This window comes from Solenopsis invicta, chromosome 2 (assembly GCF_016802725.1).
Source record: "Solenopsis invicta isolate M01_SB chromosome 2, UNIL_Sinv_3.0, whole genome shotgun sequence".
Lineage (NCBI taxonomy): Eukaryota > Metazoa > Arthropoda > Insecta > Hymenoptera > Formicidae > Solenopsis > Solenopsis invicta.
Genome location: NC_052665.1, coordinates 7,130,335 through 7,149,170, shown reverse-complemented (window position 1 = coordinate 7,149,170; position 18,836 = coordinate 7,130,335). Strand labels below are relative to the sequence as shown.

Sequence of the window (18,836 nt, the reverse complement as noted above, 5' to 3'; positions counted from 1 at the left end):
CTCTCTCTCTCTCTCTCTCTCTCTCTCTCTCTCTCTCTCTCTTTCGCTCTCTCTCTTATCTAGGTATTAATATTATATAAGTATGTTCGCCTTAAGTACTTGGAAATTGAGTTTCTACCGAGTTGGTTTATATCAGCGTACGCTGCCGAGTATTATGCTTAGTTCCCATGAAGTGTAAGCACTTCAACGCGGAGAGGACACTGCTCGATATCGCTTGGCATCGCGAGAGCAAAGGGAACGTTAATGCAAAGCTTATTGGAACTTGCCGCTCATTATTTCAACCATCAATCGCTATCTGACAGGAAACGGCGAGACTTGTCAGTGACCACGGGTGATTAATGCCGAGGCATAGCTACGGGCGTGCTAATCTACAGCATGATCAACATCGGTTCCCATTATTCTATTTCTTGTTACGAAGGTGTTAGAGTTCGGACCTCCGACGGCGCGTCAGGCGTCATGGAACGAGTATTCCGAAGGTCCATGCGATCGACATAAAAAGAAGGCGAGAGGACGGTCTCGAAGGTAGAGAAGGTGAAGGCTTAGAAGCCGGGGTGGGATGACGTTTGCATATCCCGATTAGCTCTCGGAGTGAAACAATGTAAAGCTTTTACGAGGACCAAAGAGAAGGACGTGAAAATACGTGCAGGATAGTAAATGCAAATACATATTTCTCAATTGTCTTAACACTTAACTGAGGTACCTGAGCCGAATAAGGCTCACCTAATTTATTTTATTTTCTAGAAACTTTATTTATTGAAATAAACTGTTTGTGAATGAGAATAAAACATTTATTTCACTCACAGAAATAAAATTATCTTCCATATGGAATATTTATAAGCAAACAAAAAAATTTTTTAATTCTGACGTTGAGCCTTATTAAATGCTTATATTTTTAATAAGGCCCGAATCAAAAATAAATTGAAAATAACAAAGGAACTAAATATTATCTTCCAAATCACTTTTAAAATGATTATTAATCTCAAAAATGATATCTTTTAAGGTCTACTTTACTGTTAAATAATTATCTTTAATTTTGTCTGTAATTAATTTTTTTGGGGGGGGGACTTTAAAGAGGCTGGTGAGCATCATTAATATTAAATCGACTTGTCAATTTAATTCTGCGATATTACATAATTTGTAATTTAATAATAAAAAAAGCATGATTATAGTTTTCTTGTTATTATTTCGATAACAAATATATTCATATGACACAAGATTTTATTAATAAAGCCAGTATTTGGGGCAATTATCATGAATAGACGATAAAATTTCATAAATAATATGCTATTAAAAATTCTATCTACGCTCGTATCAACTAGCACACATATTAAAACCTAATAATCCAGATTATTTTACACTGCATCATCAAAACGCCGTATTATCATCGTTGGTGTCACGAGGCAGGTATTCTCGTGCTCCGGCGAAATAAAACGATCGACGATGTGGAGCGAGAGAGACGGAGGAGAGTGAGAGAGAAAGAGAGAGAGAGAGAGAGAACAGGCGGTAAAAGGGCTAAATATAGTCGGGCTGAGGTGGCGCTCACTATTTCGATTAGCCCTCGACGCAGACCGTGAAAAATCACGGCGCCAGACTCACAAAGGCGTGGAGGAGAAGGGAGAGAAGGAGGAGGAGAAAGAAGAAGACGCGGAGTCTCGTCGAAGGATCTCAAAGCGAAAGAGATCCGGCCGTGACTTGGCTCGGCATGGGGCCTCGCGGCATTCTCGCCTCTTCCATCTCTTTTTCCTCTTTCCCCTTTATTGTATCGTCTTCGTTTTGTTATATGTCTCTCTCTCTCTCTCTCTGGCTTCTTTTTTCTCTTTTCCTTTCACACATGCCCACAAATTTTGATTGGCCGTATAAGGAGTGATTTGTTACCGCGATCCGTTTTGACGACGATGGGTAGGACATTTCGTCGTTAAGTTCGTTAACTCTTTATGGCCGAAAAGAAGTTTGGAATAGTCGTTAAATATCCTATTTTTATTTGAACAGCATAGGCGTAATTGTTCACTATTCCGAATATATTCGGAGAGAAATCTATCTTTTTCTTTTCCCGCCCGAGATTTATAAGGGGTTAATAATCATGATTTCCGTTGATTCTTTCGGGAGGATTTATTCACCGATTATACAGAGTACGCTCGACAAAGACAAATATGACATCCGTAGATCGATCTGTGCGCTCTCAGCCGAAATGAAATAATTGGGAGTTATGGTGCATATGTTACTTGCACTCGTGCGATATTTCATCCTTTAGTCGAGATCTCCGATTCGTCGATATCCGCCGATCGGATTTAATTTAATAAATGCGACTGCGACTTCCATTTCGCTATCGGATTTCTGCATTCGGAATGTTTCATGTAAATCAAAAATCTTGCTAGTCTGTGGAAAAATTCAAGTTATCGAAAATGTAATCCGATGTACAGTATAAAGATACAAATGAAATTTCACTTTTGCAACGAGAGATTCGTGAATATAAACTATAAAATAATAATGTATTTTCATCTTAGACGCGTAATTAAATTGATCAGTCACGTTTTCGCGGACCGTTATACTGAGGGCTCCAGAATGCATGCATATGAGAATACTATCGATTCTACGAACTATTACGCACGTTCACCGCCGTTACTAGCTGAGAATTTGCTACCCCGGCCGTATGTGGCTAATTGGCAAGTAAATATATCTTTATACTTGCACGACAGTTACCAGGAAGCTACTCGAGTATTTCTTTTTTTCTTTTTACTAGTCCGTATTGTATGAGCTAACGGAGAATGTATGCGCTACCGTCGTATATTGCGGGATTCGATTAATTCCGCATATCCACCGATAACTTACGGCGGTACCGTTTGCATTACACAGCCGCGTCCTCCTTGGAGAGGAAATTTCTATCGCGACAGTGTATGTGTGCACGACGAATCCATTGCACCACATTTAATTGTCGTGAGCACGCAATGATGGTTGAAAGTAAAACTGATTCGTACACAGAAAAAAAATTATTATCAAATCAATCATATTCTGATATATCATATAGGCAAGAGTATTTAATTATAAAATTTTTTTGAAAAAATTTGCTAATTATAACCGACATAACTTGCTCGAAGAAAATTGTTTCTTCGTGTAAGCAAGTTATGTCTGATTAAGATTATCAAATTCTTTTAAGAAAATTTTGTACTCTTAGTGTAACTCCGGTATTTACGCCGCGCGGAGATTTACGCTACAGAAATAAAAAAAATAGGAGGAAAATAACTTGCTTGCAACTCTATTATTTATGTCATATTAGTGTGTTGTAATTTTAGTTTTTTTACTCTTAATATTAACGAAACCGTCGTGAGTTGAATTAATTTGTCAGTGTTATGAATGGTACAGCGAGGTATTAAAATCTGCGTAAAATGATTTCTCTCTAGGAAGTGTAAAAGGTTTAATGATTTATTTCGTAATACATAAGTGTAAAGAGATAGTAAAAGAGTACACAAAAATACAAATATTTAGCTCTTGTATCATTTGTTTAACTTGATTGTCGTACTCATGAGTGGCCATAAATCCCCTTTTTGATATTACGTCAAACATGCAAGGTTCTCAAGTTTTTAACGTTTCTCAAAGTTTTCAACGAGATTTTTAAAATTCTTTTCCAAATATAAGAAAATAAATATATTGTCTTAAAATTTTCATTATTTATTATTATATTTAAAGTTATCAAATTAATTAAAATTTTTCAATTTCTTATTTTATTAAAATTTTTTATAGTAGTATACAATATGAAGTTTTTATTGGTACAATTCATTTTTCTTAAACATAGTAAATGCACTTGATAAATTAAATTTTTGGTAGATGCGGCGTATATACCAAAATTACCCGATATATAAGAATATGATTGTTGCCGTGATATTAATTTTTTTTTCTGCGTAGAAGGTACGAATAATTTTTAACGCAACATAATTACGTAAAATGTAACAAATTCGTGGAGCGCACGTTTTCCTCGCGCGAATCGCGAGCACTTGAATTATTAATCGGCGTTCAACTCGTTGCGAGCGCGACCCGGTCGACATAAATTACCAGTTCGCTAATCGCGCGGCGCACACCCGCACCGCCGACGCAATCGATCGTGACGATTGCACAAATGCCGCGATCCGCGGGTAGGAGGAGTGCATGGTGGCCGCGCCGCGCACGCACGCACGCACGCACGCACGCACGCACGCACGCACGCACGCACGCACGCACGCACGCACGCACGCACGCACGCACGCACGCACGCACGCACGCACGCACGCACGCACGCACGCACGCACGCACGCACGCACGCACGCACGCACGCACGCACGCACGCACGCACGCACGCACGCACGCACGCACGCACGCACGCACGCACGCACGTACGCACGTATGTACGGAGAGAAAAAAAGTCTGTCGCGCGAAAAGTTCCGTCCACGCGCGTCAATGCGGCCGCGGTTGCACATTTCCCGAGAGAGTCGCGGACGCAACGAAGGCGAATTCGATTAGCATAAAATCGCGCGCGCGCCGGGCACCGTCGTCGTCGTCGTCGTCGTCGTCGATCGCGGCCGCGAAAGCACGCCGATCTCCTGGTCGATCGACTGTGGTACCATGTCGTACACCTCGCCGGTGATCGTTAAGGCGACTTTACCCTGCAAACTGGACGCACGCCGCCGCTGTATGTATAAATTATTATTGAACGACCAACGGGGAATACCGATGGGCGGTCGCAACATCGAGACACGTCGACGCCCATGTTTAGCGGTCAACGAGGCCTACAGCCAGGCTTTTACGACGCATATTTGCGCCGACGTCTAAGCGCGTATTGGCTCCCCCGATGACGATTGTCGCGCACACGCGAATATCTACCGCGCTTGTCGCCGCTGACAACCGTAAAAGACGATTAGGCTTGCCTTGGTTGGCGAAACCGATACCGATCGGTCGCCGTTACGGGGATTCGTTGATTATCGTATCGCCGCTGTCTACCGAGGGAAATTAATTATCAGAATCCGTGGAAATGCTTCACCTCGGTGTCAAATGACTCGGCATTAATTAGAATTCGCGGTATCGCTGATAACGTTTTATATGCTACGGTACATCATCCCGAATTTACATATTCTCCACTTTATTTCTCTCTTTAATACAATTTAATTTAATAACCGTAAATTTGAAGCAAAATCCTCGATAAATAAAAGTAAACGTAGGATAAAACGAAATAAAGTGAATGCCGCAGACTTGTTTTAACTGTTGAAAAGTGAAATCACAATTAAAATCTTTCAATTGCGATCAATTAAACGACAAAATTCAATTGCTTGCAAACTCTCTTTTCATATTACATTATTGCTGGTATCGCAGTGAGAATTTTTGTTTCATTACTTCGTAGAAATTAAAATGAAACGCGCGCGTGCGTGTACGTTTGTGTGTGTGTGTGTGTGTGTGTGTGTGTGTGTGTGTGTGTGTGTGTGTGTGTTCTAGGTTCGTCCGTTTTATACTCCACACTCCAATTACAATCGGTAATTGTCATTTATACTACCATTGAAAAAAGTTTTGACAGCGAATATAAAATTCGCTATTATTTGATTATAAATTTCCACGCCGCCGAGCTCGAATGTTCCTTTTAAACGTTGCGTATTTGATGCAGATTGAATCACATCCGAATATTATAACAGAAATTCCAATTCAATTATGCATCATTCCGTTAATTTATTTGGTAGCAATGTGTCCCGCGTATTCGAGTTTGTCTTGTAAATAGCAATTAATTCGGGTAAGTGCATCACTTCACAGGTTTCGGGCTTCGGGTATCAATTCCAGAAATTCGAATGATTTCTACGTAAACGACGCGGTTGTATGCGATAGCTTGCTCAATATGCACCTTGTTAGTGCCGGGATTATGCTCCTCTGCCGCTAGGGGAATTTAATAATACGCTAATAAATTATTGTAAATGTCAATCGCCGTCGCCGCATTACGACCGCGTAACGAGTTATGCGCACGATAATCGTGCGAGAGATCGCCAGTGACATCAGACTTTGTATCCGGCGAGTTATCTCTGTACAATCGAATACGAGAGACGCATAAGCCGTCATGGGTGTGTTCCGCTGTCACAGCACCGTAATACCGCGGTAGAGACGAGCAAGGCTAAATCGAGGATACGGTGCCAGCAATGGGATTATACCCGGCCAGAGCGGCCGGCGTGGCGGCGCGTGAGTCTTCTTTTGAGATCTCTTAAGCTACGTCTCCACCAAAGCGGCACACAGAGCAACATTTGTGTTTCTGTCGCCTGTTTCCGTTCCGCAGTTCTGCTTCTCGATGTTCCTCGATTGTTGCCAGGAACAGAAACATAAATTGCCTGTTTTAGCTGCGTATCCAAAGGTACATTAAGGGACTTTTTGTTGCTAGAAATAAGTTTCCGCGCAACTTACTGTACCCGCCAGATCAACAAAGTTACATGTTTCAGCGACGGGGCGTGACAGAGTGTCTAGACTCAAGCAAAACAAGTTTTAGAAACAAAAATATTGCCTACATTTACTTTGATCCTACCGCTTGTTGCCTATATTTCCTTTGATTTTATCGCTTTTATATGAAAATATATAGGAACGTGCAATTTACGTTTCTGTTCCTACGCGACAAAGAAGGAACATTGGCATTCATAAACATACCGAAATTTTTACGAAAGCAAGCGACAAAAGCACGAATGTTGCTTTATGTGATCCGATGTAGACGTAATATTGGGTGAGATGAGTCGCTCGTCTTCAGCAACAATGGGCGACAAAGAGTTCCTCAATGTCACTTTGGCGGAAGCGTAGCTTTAGGCGATCGCTGTTCTCATGCCGACGAACACGACGGACGCCTCGCTCCACCGGCACGCGTGGAATCTGTTCCAAGGTGGACATTCGCGAGATTAACGGGATAGAGAAGGAAATTCTTCGTGGGGAAACGTGGGGTTTCGTCTTTGCGTTCCGCTTTTTGCGTCTTCGTCTGATGCGTCTTCCTGTCCCGGTTGCATTCTTGCGCCATGGAAATTTTCCGCGACGACAACGGCGACGACGACGACGACGACGACGACAACGGGAATATCTCCCGTGAGAACGTTTCGAGCAGGCTACGCATAACAGTTTACACGCGCTAATAGTTGCACGCATCAATTGACGTTTTACGAGGGATGCGGCGAAGATGGTGCGCGCTACGGACGTCGCGATTATTGCCGCACTTAGCGCTCGGCACGAGTTGGGCTTAATCTCCTCAAGATATGCGATTCCGTCGGCTTCTAGAGTATTATTCCGCGCTACGTGCGAACTAGGCGGTGCGAAGTAATGCCTCCTGTTACTACAATCCCGCGGTAGATCCGTAGTTCATCACGAAGAGCGAGATAACGGATTTTCCAGACCGAGGGAGAATCAAGACGGAATATCGTGTTCTTCGACGCACGTTGAGAATGAAACCGTATGTCCGTCCCGAAGAGAGAGAGAAGATAAGAGAAAAATTCGACCGAGGGCGAAAGACTATGATTCCGATGACGATAAATGCTTCCTGCGCGAGGGAAACGTGATTTATATCGTCATTAGAATAGTCGCCCCAGACTTCCCGTGTAGGTGGTGTATAATGATGACTACCGCACACACGCGCGTGTGTATGTGTGTGTGTATGTGTGTGTGTTCATGCGCCGGTTCTGGTTCGTTTTCCATGGCGGACAGGAGATGTCGGCTGGAAAAAAAGGCGCCCGCGCCCGACGATTACAACGTCCATAAACACCCAGTTCCTAACGGTTACGATGCATCTTGGCGAAACCCGGCGAGTTTAAGTGAGCTTACATGCTCGCCGTATGTCCCCGTTAATTGGCACAAGCTAGAAATATTCAATGAGACAGCCGACCGTTGAACATCGGTTAAGCAATCTCGGATTAATAATCGTGACGTTAATCGCGCGAGGAAATCGGCCTGAATATATTGACGCGATTAGATGTTACTACTAGGTCCTTGGGTGCTTATCCTATTTTATATGTGAAAGACGCTGCGATCGACAGGTCGGCGATACTAGAGCAAAGTTGAGTCCCATTATACCTGGAAGTCTGTTGAGTTCACGTCTATTCGAGAAACTGGCTCGCGAAGTGATCGCATCATTTATCACGGGATCGAGCTTCTTACCAGCCCTTTACACGGGGTGCTTCTTGAGTCTCTAGCGGGATGTTATCCGCAGATATTGCGGAATATATACACCTACCTCCTCCTCGCGTAATAAAACGCCTGCGACCTTAATCGCTTTATCATTTTTTTCTCTTCCTCTCCGTGTCTAAAAGACACAAAAACGAGTGGCTATTAATCCCTAATTGCCGAAAGTAATAAAGGGCCACCCGTCTCCCGTTTAGATCCGGCGAAATAGATACGGATTAATTGAACGGAGGAGCAGCCTCGCAGTTGATTAGCTATTACCAGTAATTATATGTTGAACCGCGTTATACGTGCACGTACGAGCGGCGCTCATAGAGGAAGTGGAACCTGTTCCCCTACTGGAGAGCACATTGATTCGAATCGCCCGCATATGCTCGCGCGGTGCCGAGCGTATTCACGCCTCCTAGCCTTTCGCTACCGGGGGGAGAGACGTGGTCGTAAATATTTGCCGCGGTTTACAGCATTGCGCATTATGTCGGACTCTCTCGCGCGGCCATGATTCTTTTACCGGGGCACCAATCGTATTTCAATTTTCCATTCTACGGGACGTATTCGTGCGGGCGCGCGAGAAAACGGCCGGCGGCGGCAGCGGCGGCCTCTTGGATTGTATTCGTACACGGGGGTGGGGAAGGCGCGCGGTTGGGCCCCGTGTTGCATATACGTATAGTGAATAATGCCGTGCGAAAGCCGATATCTCTCGCGGTCGCCTGTCATTGGCGCCGCAATAACGATCATTCTCATTTTTTGCCCACGGTCCCCCACGGTGACAAATCGCTCTTTGTTGCGAAAGCGGAATTAATTGACCTATTGATTTATTACGGTCCCTTTTGTGCCGGGTTTCACTTCTACGCACCGCGACTAGCCGCGGCCGATATTTCGCTTTTTCGTAGAACACCGGCGCCTTTAGCTGACGGGGTTGATGATAAATCGACTGCCCGGTGCTGATTGCTATCGGCTCCGCCGGGGTCGGTACATATATGCATTAATTGCCGGTATTAATAGCGATAGAATGACGAACGGGAAGAAAACTGTTTTGCTCGCCGACGAGGCGACGATTCGATATCACCGGAGTTTATCCGATAAACCGATACATACATATTTTCGGGACGCAGCGAGCTGTTAAATTAAAGCGCGACGCCGATAATGAGAGAGAGAGCCGCGTTGATCGTTTACTCGCGGTGCGCACATGTTGCGTCTATGTCGGTTGTAAAGAAGATATATGACGGCGATATATTACCGCCGCACGAATTATTGACACGATGGCTGTGTGTTACTGTTACTGATACAGTAACCGTCTTGCCGAATGCGGTAACGGGTGGCAATCCGTTATTGCAAGCATATCTCTGTGCGAGCGGTAAAATATTATCCGTAAGCGAAATTGACTCGAATATATCTTTTCGTAACAATAACACGTCGATAGGAATAATCCGGGCTTTATATAAAAATTGATAAAATTTCTTCGCCGGGGGAGGGTGGGTACCATTTCAATTATATTTGATGTCGTTGTGATAAATTCGAACGGGAAGCGCACCGTCGCTAAAGACTGAGTTTGTAATGTTTTCGCGATACCGCTTGTATTTCAATTCCTCGTCCATTGGGACGCTTCTGGGTAACCGTGGAATAATTCATCGGGACAGTCTTCAAGGAGTTGTTTCGAACTCGGTCTCAACGGATCGTGAGTAATGTGCGGTAGGAGCCGATATTTCTTGCCGCCGGCTGTCGCGCTGCGCCTCGCAATAACAATTATTTTCAACGACTCTTTTTTTATACGGCTACACAACTTGGGAATTGGCGGGAGTGGAAAAGCGCGGAAAAGCGGAATTGATGGAGCGTCAGCCGTGCGCGCCGCGATTTATTTTGTGCAACGAGCGGAAGATATTTGCTCATTACCCGAAAACGTTTCCGAATAGATAACGTTGACATTGCCGATCGATCACGAGATTCGTGCGAGCATGTCGCGGAATATTTGCATCGGAAGCATTCCTTTGAAGAATTTTGAAATGTACCCTGTTCCGGAAAAATTGAAACTGCAGCATAATTATTGAAAATTACCAAATCCCAGGATTATTTTTACATAGATTAAAGTGCGGAGGTAAAAATTTAATTTTATCGGTACGTCGGAACGTGAATGAAAGAAAACGTTAGACTGGTTACTATAAGTATATGAAAATATCATTTCTTCAGAGATATTATTATATTACAAAGCAACAATGCGATAACGATCCCAAGAGTCGATGATACATTTAATTTTAATATCCATGAATTTATACAGAGATCAGATGATGGCGATAGAAATCACACAAGCGAGCAAAGTGAGATATAAAATGCGACGCCATTACTGCGTTCGTTTGCGATATGGCGATCGGTGACGAAACTAATTGCGCAAGGAGCTTCCTTCGTTCAAGTGGAATAATGACTTATACGTAAGTGCCGTTCGTTGAAGAAGAGTCACGCGACAAGATGCATGTCTGCGGTGCATTTTGCAGTCGCCGTGACTGGAACCTATCGGTTCTCGCGATCGTTCTAGGAAATTTAATAGACACGTCCCGATGTAGTATCCTTGATACTCCATCGCTCGATGATACCAGCTCGTGTTCTCGCGCCCATAGAGAGTTCGTGCGCCTGGGCTAAAGATAAGCGTGCTAAAGGATCCGCTTCTCGAGGCCCTTGCGAGGGCAAAACCCGCCTCGTTTGTTCCGCCGGCCGGAAATCCTCGTTCGTCGTCGGAAAAGAAAGCTCGGCTGTGCTTGATAAAATTTCCGTGCGGAAAACGATTTGAACGGTATAAGTAGTTCACGAGCGTATGGCTAGCGAGGTTTATCAACAAGACCGCGGTGACATTCGCTCGCGATCGTGATAAAAGACCGGGCTGGCGGAAGATAAAATTAATTACGATACACGTTTTACTCCCTCCGGTGAGGAGGGTAACATAGTAGGCGAGATACTGCGAGAGAGATTGCTCTGCAGATAACGTGGATGTTAGATGGTGAATTTTAAACTCGGTATGAACTTAAATAAAATTTCAATTTTGTTCGCGATAGAGAAGGTCAGATATCAACAATAGCAATGTGAGATAATAAATGGTATCTCTCCTAGAGAAGCTAGTTAATTGTCATTAATAAAAGAATTGTTTATAGTAATCGGATAGCACACACATCTATGATAATTTAGAAGACGTATAAAGAGATGTCAATATTTTAACTACTATCATTATTTAATCAACAATAATTATTACACTGAGAAAAAAGTTGAACTATTCAGAAGCATTAGTGACGTTTTCTTCGATATTTATTAGTTATAAAAAAATTGTGATAATGAAATATATATTTTTTTGTGAAATACATATATCTCATTTTTCTTATTAACTGGTTTCTTTGCTAAGAATAAAATTTTATTTCGCTGTATTTAAATAAAGATTTATTTCAGTGAAATAAAATTGGAATCGCGAATAATTTTCAAGTACTCTTTCTCATTGTATCGAAATAGAAATTATCTATTATTATCTGTTATTTATTGAATTACATGAACTAGGATGAATAAAACGATGGGATTTGATACCACCTGATCTGACTTCGGTGCGCAATTAGTGTTTGGAATGGCGAAAAGGATGATCATAGTTAGATTCAATTCTAATTCGACGTTATACCGCTACAATGGAGGCTGCATTGTAGGATTGACCCACGGGGATAAGGCTATTACCGGGCAAGCCTGGAATTAGTGAACATTATGTATCGGTGCCAATTATATTTGGTCTCTCGTACGAGTACACGTGCATATGCGCGTGTGCAATCGTAACGACATAACACCGCAAGAGCTGAACCGATTGCTTCGTCTACACTATGCGCAAATTCGTGGAGATCCGTGAAGCAGGTGACACGGCATTCCAAGCAGATCATCGCCAATTACGACGATTGCTTGCGGTATTACATCGATGGATATTATTGTACGTTTCGCAGTCAGAGTGACAAGAGAAATATCCGTATAACTATTCTTCACGTAATAGTATCATTTACGATAGAGTAGCATTGTTTACAGTACGGTGTAATAATTTGTATCGTTTACAGTACGCTAATCCGAGAATCATATAATTTCATAGATGGGCGAGTGTAGAATTTACAATTTGCTTTATATAGAAAATTATTTCGTCGTAATTTGCCATTTGAAATCTGACGCATTTCTCGCGTTTGTTACATTGATTTAAAATATTGATGAAAATATTAGTTCACACTTGACGTGTCATACGTATAAAATATTCGTTCTTTTTCGCAATACAACGTATTTTATTTTACATCCTTATGAGAGAAGAAACATTCTCATCCGAGTTTTGCACTCGCGAAGAGGTAAAGCTGTTGATTAACCTAAAGATGGTGATTCAGTCACAATGAAAGTTTAAGGAACATTTAATCCTGGATTTAAGTCAATGCGCCTCATACGATCCGCTGCTAAATAGAGTCTTAAGCTTCGCGTAAAAGTCGAACACGAGTAGGCTCGGGTTTTATAGCGGCTACGCGTCGAAAGCCATCTCCTCTCGTACGGGGGTATACTCGCGCCTCTGTATGGATTTTATGGCCCAATAAAAACGAGTATCACTCGTGAGAGGTGTAGGTACACTGCATATAGGGCCACGACAAACAGAGTTGCGCGTGTAAAATATCAAGTAGCTTGTTTGTACACGTTGAAATCAGTCGTTTCGCCGGTTGGCGGTAATACGAGAGCGCGCGTTCGTCATTATACAGAGATCTGTTCGTTATTACGTAGAGAATTTCCCATTTGAGCATTCCTCGTATTTAGTATTCAGTTACGTAGTGCCTTGCCTGCAGCTAGAGTGGCTCCCACTGCCGCGAATCTTTATCTTTTAAATGGAGAAAATCCGAATTAATTTTCCCAATGCGCGTACCTCCAGCGCTTCCAGAGTAGGAAAGCGGATTTGCCATGCTACCTCCGGGCTGTAGGAATATGAAGTATCTATATCTGCGCGAGGGCACCTAGGCCCACGCCATGGTGTGTTTCGTTGCGAGATGCCACAATTTCGCGAAATTTCGTGCCCCTATAATATACACGCCCGGTGGGGTCGATTACTGCGGCTGTTCGTTGCAGTTTCACGAGACTCCGGAGAAAATTGAGCAATTATACGGTATTGCGTGAGAACCGGGCGTCCATAAGGGCGAGCTCCGCCAATAGGTCCGCGCTGTTCGGTCGATGGGACACTCAGGGCCGATGTCAGAACCTTAGAGAGAGATATGCGTATATGTGTGTGTGTGTGCGTGCGCGCGCGCGGCATTGTCATGTACGTACGATGCACTTGTGGGCTATATGCGCGTGTGTACATAACGCGTACGTGGACAACGACTAGGTGCGCGGTCATAAATCTGCCACTCCGTGGCAAATTAAATCATTATCTGGAAGCTATGAGCAAATTGCGCTGATGCATGCTCGCAGGCCCTTATACTTCCTTCGTACCTCCACTCATTGTGCCACGGCGCGGCGCTTCCTTTTTTTTCTCCCCGTCCTCTCATTCCTCAGTTCGCCCTTTATACGCCGTTACCGCGATTTTACGCGCGTTCGCGCGCAGGAAACTTCGCGGGTGTTTTCTCTTCTTGCGGCTCGCGCGGCGGTGTACAGTTATAGCGCACGTAGACTAATACACATAAATTTCAGCCGAGGATGATGATAAAGAGGCTGCGGCGGCGGCGGCAGCGGCAGCAGCCCGATGAGAGATCGCGCGATGCTTTGCGCCGAGCTTTGCGCCGGAAAATTTTCAACTTTCCGCGGTATAATCTTTGTTATATTTGGCGCACCGCCTCCATTTCACCCAAGTGTTTTAGAAGCGTGCATCGCATGCAATGAACGTATATTTCGCTTAAAAAGCATCATAAAAGCGAAGAAGTTGCAAAAACAAAATAGAAATTTAATTTCAACTAGAGATGTGCACATCAAGCTTTTTCAACGTTGAACCGAATTTTATTTCTTTGCTCGAATTCGAATTGAAAATCAACACGAAATTATACCCGACTCAAATCGTTAAAACATAACTTTTAATTAACAATATAATTATCTTGAAGCTCAAAAATCTTTTTACTCTCTATTCATAAAAATTCTACCTAATCATTATGTTATTAAATAAAAGTTATGTATCCAACGATTCAATTCAATTCAATTTAATTCGGTTCAGGTAAAATTTTGTATTGATTTTGCTTGATTCGAATTTGAACAAAGAAATAAGAATTGCATTCGCATTCGAATAGTTCGCACATTTCTAATTTGAGCTTTTAAAAGAATTTTAAATTATCCTTTTATTTAATATTTTAAATTTGAGAAGTACACAGTAATTTCTATTGTGTGACGTTGCGTCACACGTTCATTTGCATAATGCGCATTTCGCATTATATACACGGATGCGTCGTAATTCATCGATCCCCATCGAAATCGCATGCCAATAATGTAAATGGCACATCACCGAAAAACACTTTTTTTGAAAACACGTTTCCCACGAGAGAGCTCTTGTCCAATTGAATTCTCATTCCGATAGTTCCGGTTCACTTCGTTGCGACATTGACAAAAGAAGTGCATTTCAGATACGCGATAAATCACCCTTGAAAAATTGGCTCGTACGCCGCAGTCAAGCTATACGATCCGATTTCGTTCAAATCGTGCGAGCTGTTGGCCGTGAGTCCGTCGGGCAGATCTATTAATTCAGCGACACGATTAACGATTAAGTAACTTTGAGGACTTAAGAGAAACGACGATCTTGTCATTAACGAGGCTGCGACTAGCGAGGTGCATTTTATTTTTCATAAACTATCTTCGAGTCGCATAGCTCGCTGTTAATTCGTAGATCTGCCACCGTATATGAGCGAGAGAGAACGAAGGAAAGAGATCAAGCGTGGATAATATGATTGATTTAAATCGCCGTGGAGATCGTAGTGAAAAGATCTAACGAGCATGTTTCGTTGGCGCAGTATCTTAAGGGTGATATGTCGCCAACGCTCGCGGTCGCTCGCGAGTAAAATAATGCAAGCTGATTATTTGCTTAATATATCAGCTGTCGCTCTTACCATTCTACGAACGCATGACGACGTTCTCTTTCAGAGGCAGAAAATTCTATCGAGCTGACTGAAACTTCGATCACCGCGAGGCGGACATAAACGAGTAGATATACGATTCTGATTGCGACTCGCAAATCCAACAGTTTGTGATTTAACCGGTGGAAATCTCGCATTCGATCGTCGTTCTTATGCATCGAATGACTGCATTGATAGTCGTTGACAGTGCAGATACTTATCTCTCGTTATACTCTTCGCACGACTCGGAATCGCGACGAATAGTGTATTAATGCGCCGGGAGCAACAGGGGGCTTGCTTTCAGTCTACAAATTGCAGCTGACAATTCAATCGCCTTGTCACGTTATGTCACTCCAGATTTTGCTTGCTTCGTTTAGCTTCTAATGCGATTCGACGTCTTATATCAACACACAAATGATCTTTGCAATTTTTAGGATACAATCGGCTTCTATTTGCAAGAAGTTTAAAAGCTTAAAAAGGTTAAAGATTACTCTTATGTAATCTGTTTTATAATCCTTTTTTTGCCGTGTTAATAATAAAAATTTTAATACTAAGTGATACATTAATAAATCATAATTGTTTCACGAAAAGCAACAATTAGCACTGAAATGGTTGCTCGTAAATTTCGGAAATTTAACGATTGCGGACGTGAAGCGAATATTGGCTTACGTAAATGCGACCTATCGGAAAATCGAAAGTGTAACTCACCAGACCATCGCAGGCGGATAGGGCGACACGGGAATTCCGATGGCCCTTAATGAATCCTCGATAATGACATTTGCTGCCATGACTTTTCGCCGGGCTGCGGACGTGCAGGTCCCGCTTCTGTCTTTCCACAACCATCGCGCGGCCGATGAAGTTGTCGACCGCTGTCAGTTCGAGGTGGTACTCGTTACCGGCCACTGCCACTCGATAATGAACGACTGGCCCGTCTTCATGATGATGATGCGTAACATTTTCCGAGATGAAGTCGCCTAGGTGATTCACCTTCCGTGGTATTACGATCTCGTGATCGTGTAAGTGTTCTGGTAGGGTGTATATCCCTGAAAATGGAAAAGAGCCAATTATATGAGAAAATCTGCAATTTGTTGCAATTTTTGATTCTTCTTATAGCGCTTTCAAGAACCGAATTGCATAAATTTAATCTTGAAATAAATAGTAAATGGAATTTTTGTGTGATACACGGAGAGAATTTTCTCTTAGAATTTACTTTCAAAAGAATTTTACTATAATTTTAGTAAAATTTAACTAAACTATTCTATAACAAATATTTTGTTAAGATTATAGTAAACTTCTTCAAAGTCCATGTTGTCCCACGATTACCATGATTTTAAGGATAAATTAAAAAAAATTCTCTTTTTGTACAAAATTCAGTCACTTTATTAAGTTTTCTCTTTAATGCTGTCCTTTAACTGCGCGCGAGACTTTTCATTCAATTTTGTCAGACAATATACCGTATTTATTGAGCGTTTATTGTTCTGGATTTCGTTTAAATAATAAAGCGTCGTGTTTATTATGTCACGCAAGTGGGCAGACACATAAAAGCCGGACACTCGATCGCGCGCAGGTACGAGGTGATGAAACTCGGAGAGGGCTGGGAAATGAAAAGCGGCCGAACCCTCGCAAAACATGCGACAGTTACGCACCGTAAACCCGCTGCAATAATTTGTGATTGATTTAGCGTGCGCTGGCGAGCTTAGAAAGGTGCCGCTTACTACGTTCGATTAACGTCCTCGTTAAGCGCCGTCGCCATCGCCGGCGAGATAGATGAATACGAGTCGACCGGTCGGGTTTCTTCGACACGCCTAATCCGTCATTGTGACGGTTCCGGAAGATCGTTTCGGAGGACGACAAATCCCCGGGCTGACGTAAGATCGCGTCTCACCCTGATGTGTCTCAGGACGAACGATGCTAAGCCTCTCGCGTAAATTACGAGACACTCGAGAATGGCTAACCGATATCAGGGAGGAAGAGAATTTATCGTTGCAATATGACAATGGCCAACTGTATTGTTGTAGGTCGTACGTGTCCGCTCGCGGCGATTGCATTTCGCAATGAAATTTTTTTTTCACTTTTTTTCTTCATTTTTCTCATTCTCGAGAAACTTATACTCGCGAGGTCGAGTTGCGCTTTGAGCGACACGACAAATCGTGGCATGACTTGCCATGAGCATATCGATTCTGTTCTTGACTATTGTTACTGATGATCTAACGCTTAATGGAATAATTGTAGTTAACCTCTGTCTATGGTGAATGGAAAGAAAAGCACGTAGTCGAGAACGCAGACGCAGTTCAACTGCGGCAATATGTCTTCATATAAAAGCAGTCTCTGACAGCGTCGTTATGGTCCCGTCTGCATGTCGGTGACGGGCATTGACTACGGAAAATGCCTGCTTGGTTTTGTATTTTTAATATTTTCCTTGCCAGAAGTCAATTTACGTCAGTTTTTAAAGATTGAAGATGTAATATCTGGACGAAGCGATATCAAAAGAAAATCAATATGATTTGTTTTCACGATACTAATTAAGAGGAAATTATACGCATTTATTTATAAGATATAAAAAAAGGAGGTGATTGTAAATTCTAAATGTTAGTCCGATCAAAAATTATTGCGTAAAATGAATCAATTAAAATTCAACAGAGCGTACGTTTTTCGATCTTGAGATATGATTAACTTATTAAATATAACGAAGGGTAACGACTTTATCGAACGGTCATAAACGGTTTCTATCCGCGTCTTACGTAATCTCGTGAAACCTCGTGCGATATTACGGCTGAAATGTAGGTGTACATCATTGGCATGCACTGCTCTCGGCAGTCTGTGCCTAATAGTTTCTGCAGCTAATGGTTTTCTCGTGATCGCTCTAGAGAATCTCGGCAGCTCCGCGAAACGTCCGCCGCGTCGTTGATATTTCTCATTAACGCAGTGCAATCGGGATGCGTGAGCTACGGCAAAATGCAGTAGGTGGTTCTCTAATTTAGGGTGGCGATAACTGCTGCTGGGACGATTTATACCATTTAGCATTAATTCCATCTCTACATTAATATTGAACGATAATCGGCTTTGGTTAGCCGGTCCTCCCCTGATGCAATGCCATTTCGTTTGACACGTAGCCGCGCGAGAGAGCATCGTTTAATTCGGCTTCTGGCAATGTCTGAAATATCTCTGAAATTCCGACGTTCATTTAAGCAATATATGTGATATATTATATGTATTCGAGCCTCGACGAAGATACATTGCCTCGCGATATAGAGTCGTCAAGACGAGCAAAAGCATTAACGTCGCGATGAAATGATGATTTGTCGTTTTATTGTATTAGGATGTTGCGTATTACAGTACAATAATGCGATAAGTCGTCTCGTTTTGGGAAAATGGATAATTATCGATTAGCTCATTAAAATACGTGGTTGATAATTACGTCCTACGATCGTGACTCTCCAATTTTATCCTGTTGCATCTCGAGGCGCTCTCACGCTAGTTCTAAAGATTGAAGACGGGGGTTCCGAGTCGCCTTGACGAGACACTGGAACCGATCTATCCGCTTTCCATGGCTCGACAGCAATCGCTAAGAGGCGGTTAGATAGGCAGATAAACAGGACGAGAGAGAGAGAGAGAAAGAAAGATGGG

General features: G+C 42.7%; 1 protein-coding gene across 1 annotated transcript in view; it reads right to left on the bottom strand.

The window, feature by feature from the left end:
- LOC105200792 (A disintegrin and metalloproteinase with thrombospondin motifs 7) overlaps positions 1 to 18,836 on the bottom strand; it is a 53,866-nt gene that overhangs the window by 9,203 nt on the left and 25,827 nt on the right. The window contains 1 exon segment of the mRNA XM_026130120.2: positions 15,918 to 16,252. Coding sequence (XP_025985905.2) covers positions 15,918 to 16,252 — 335 coding nt within the window.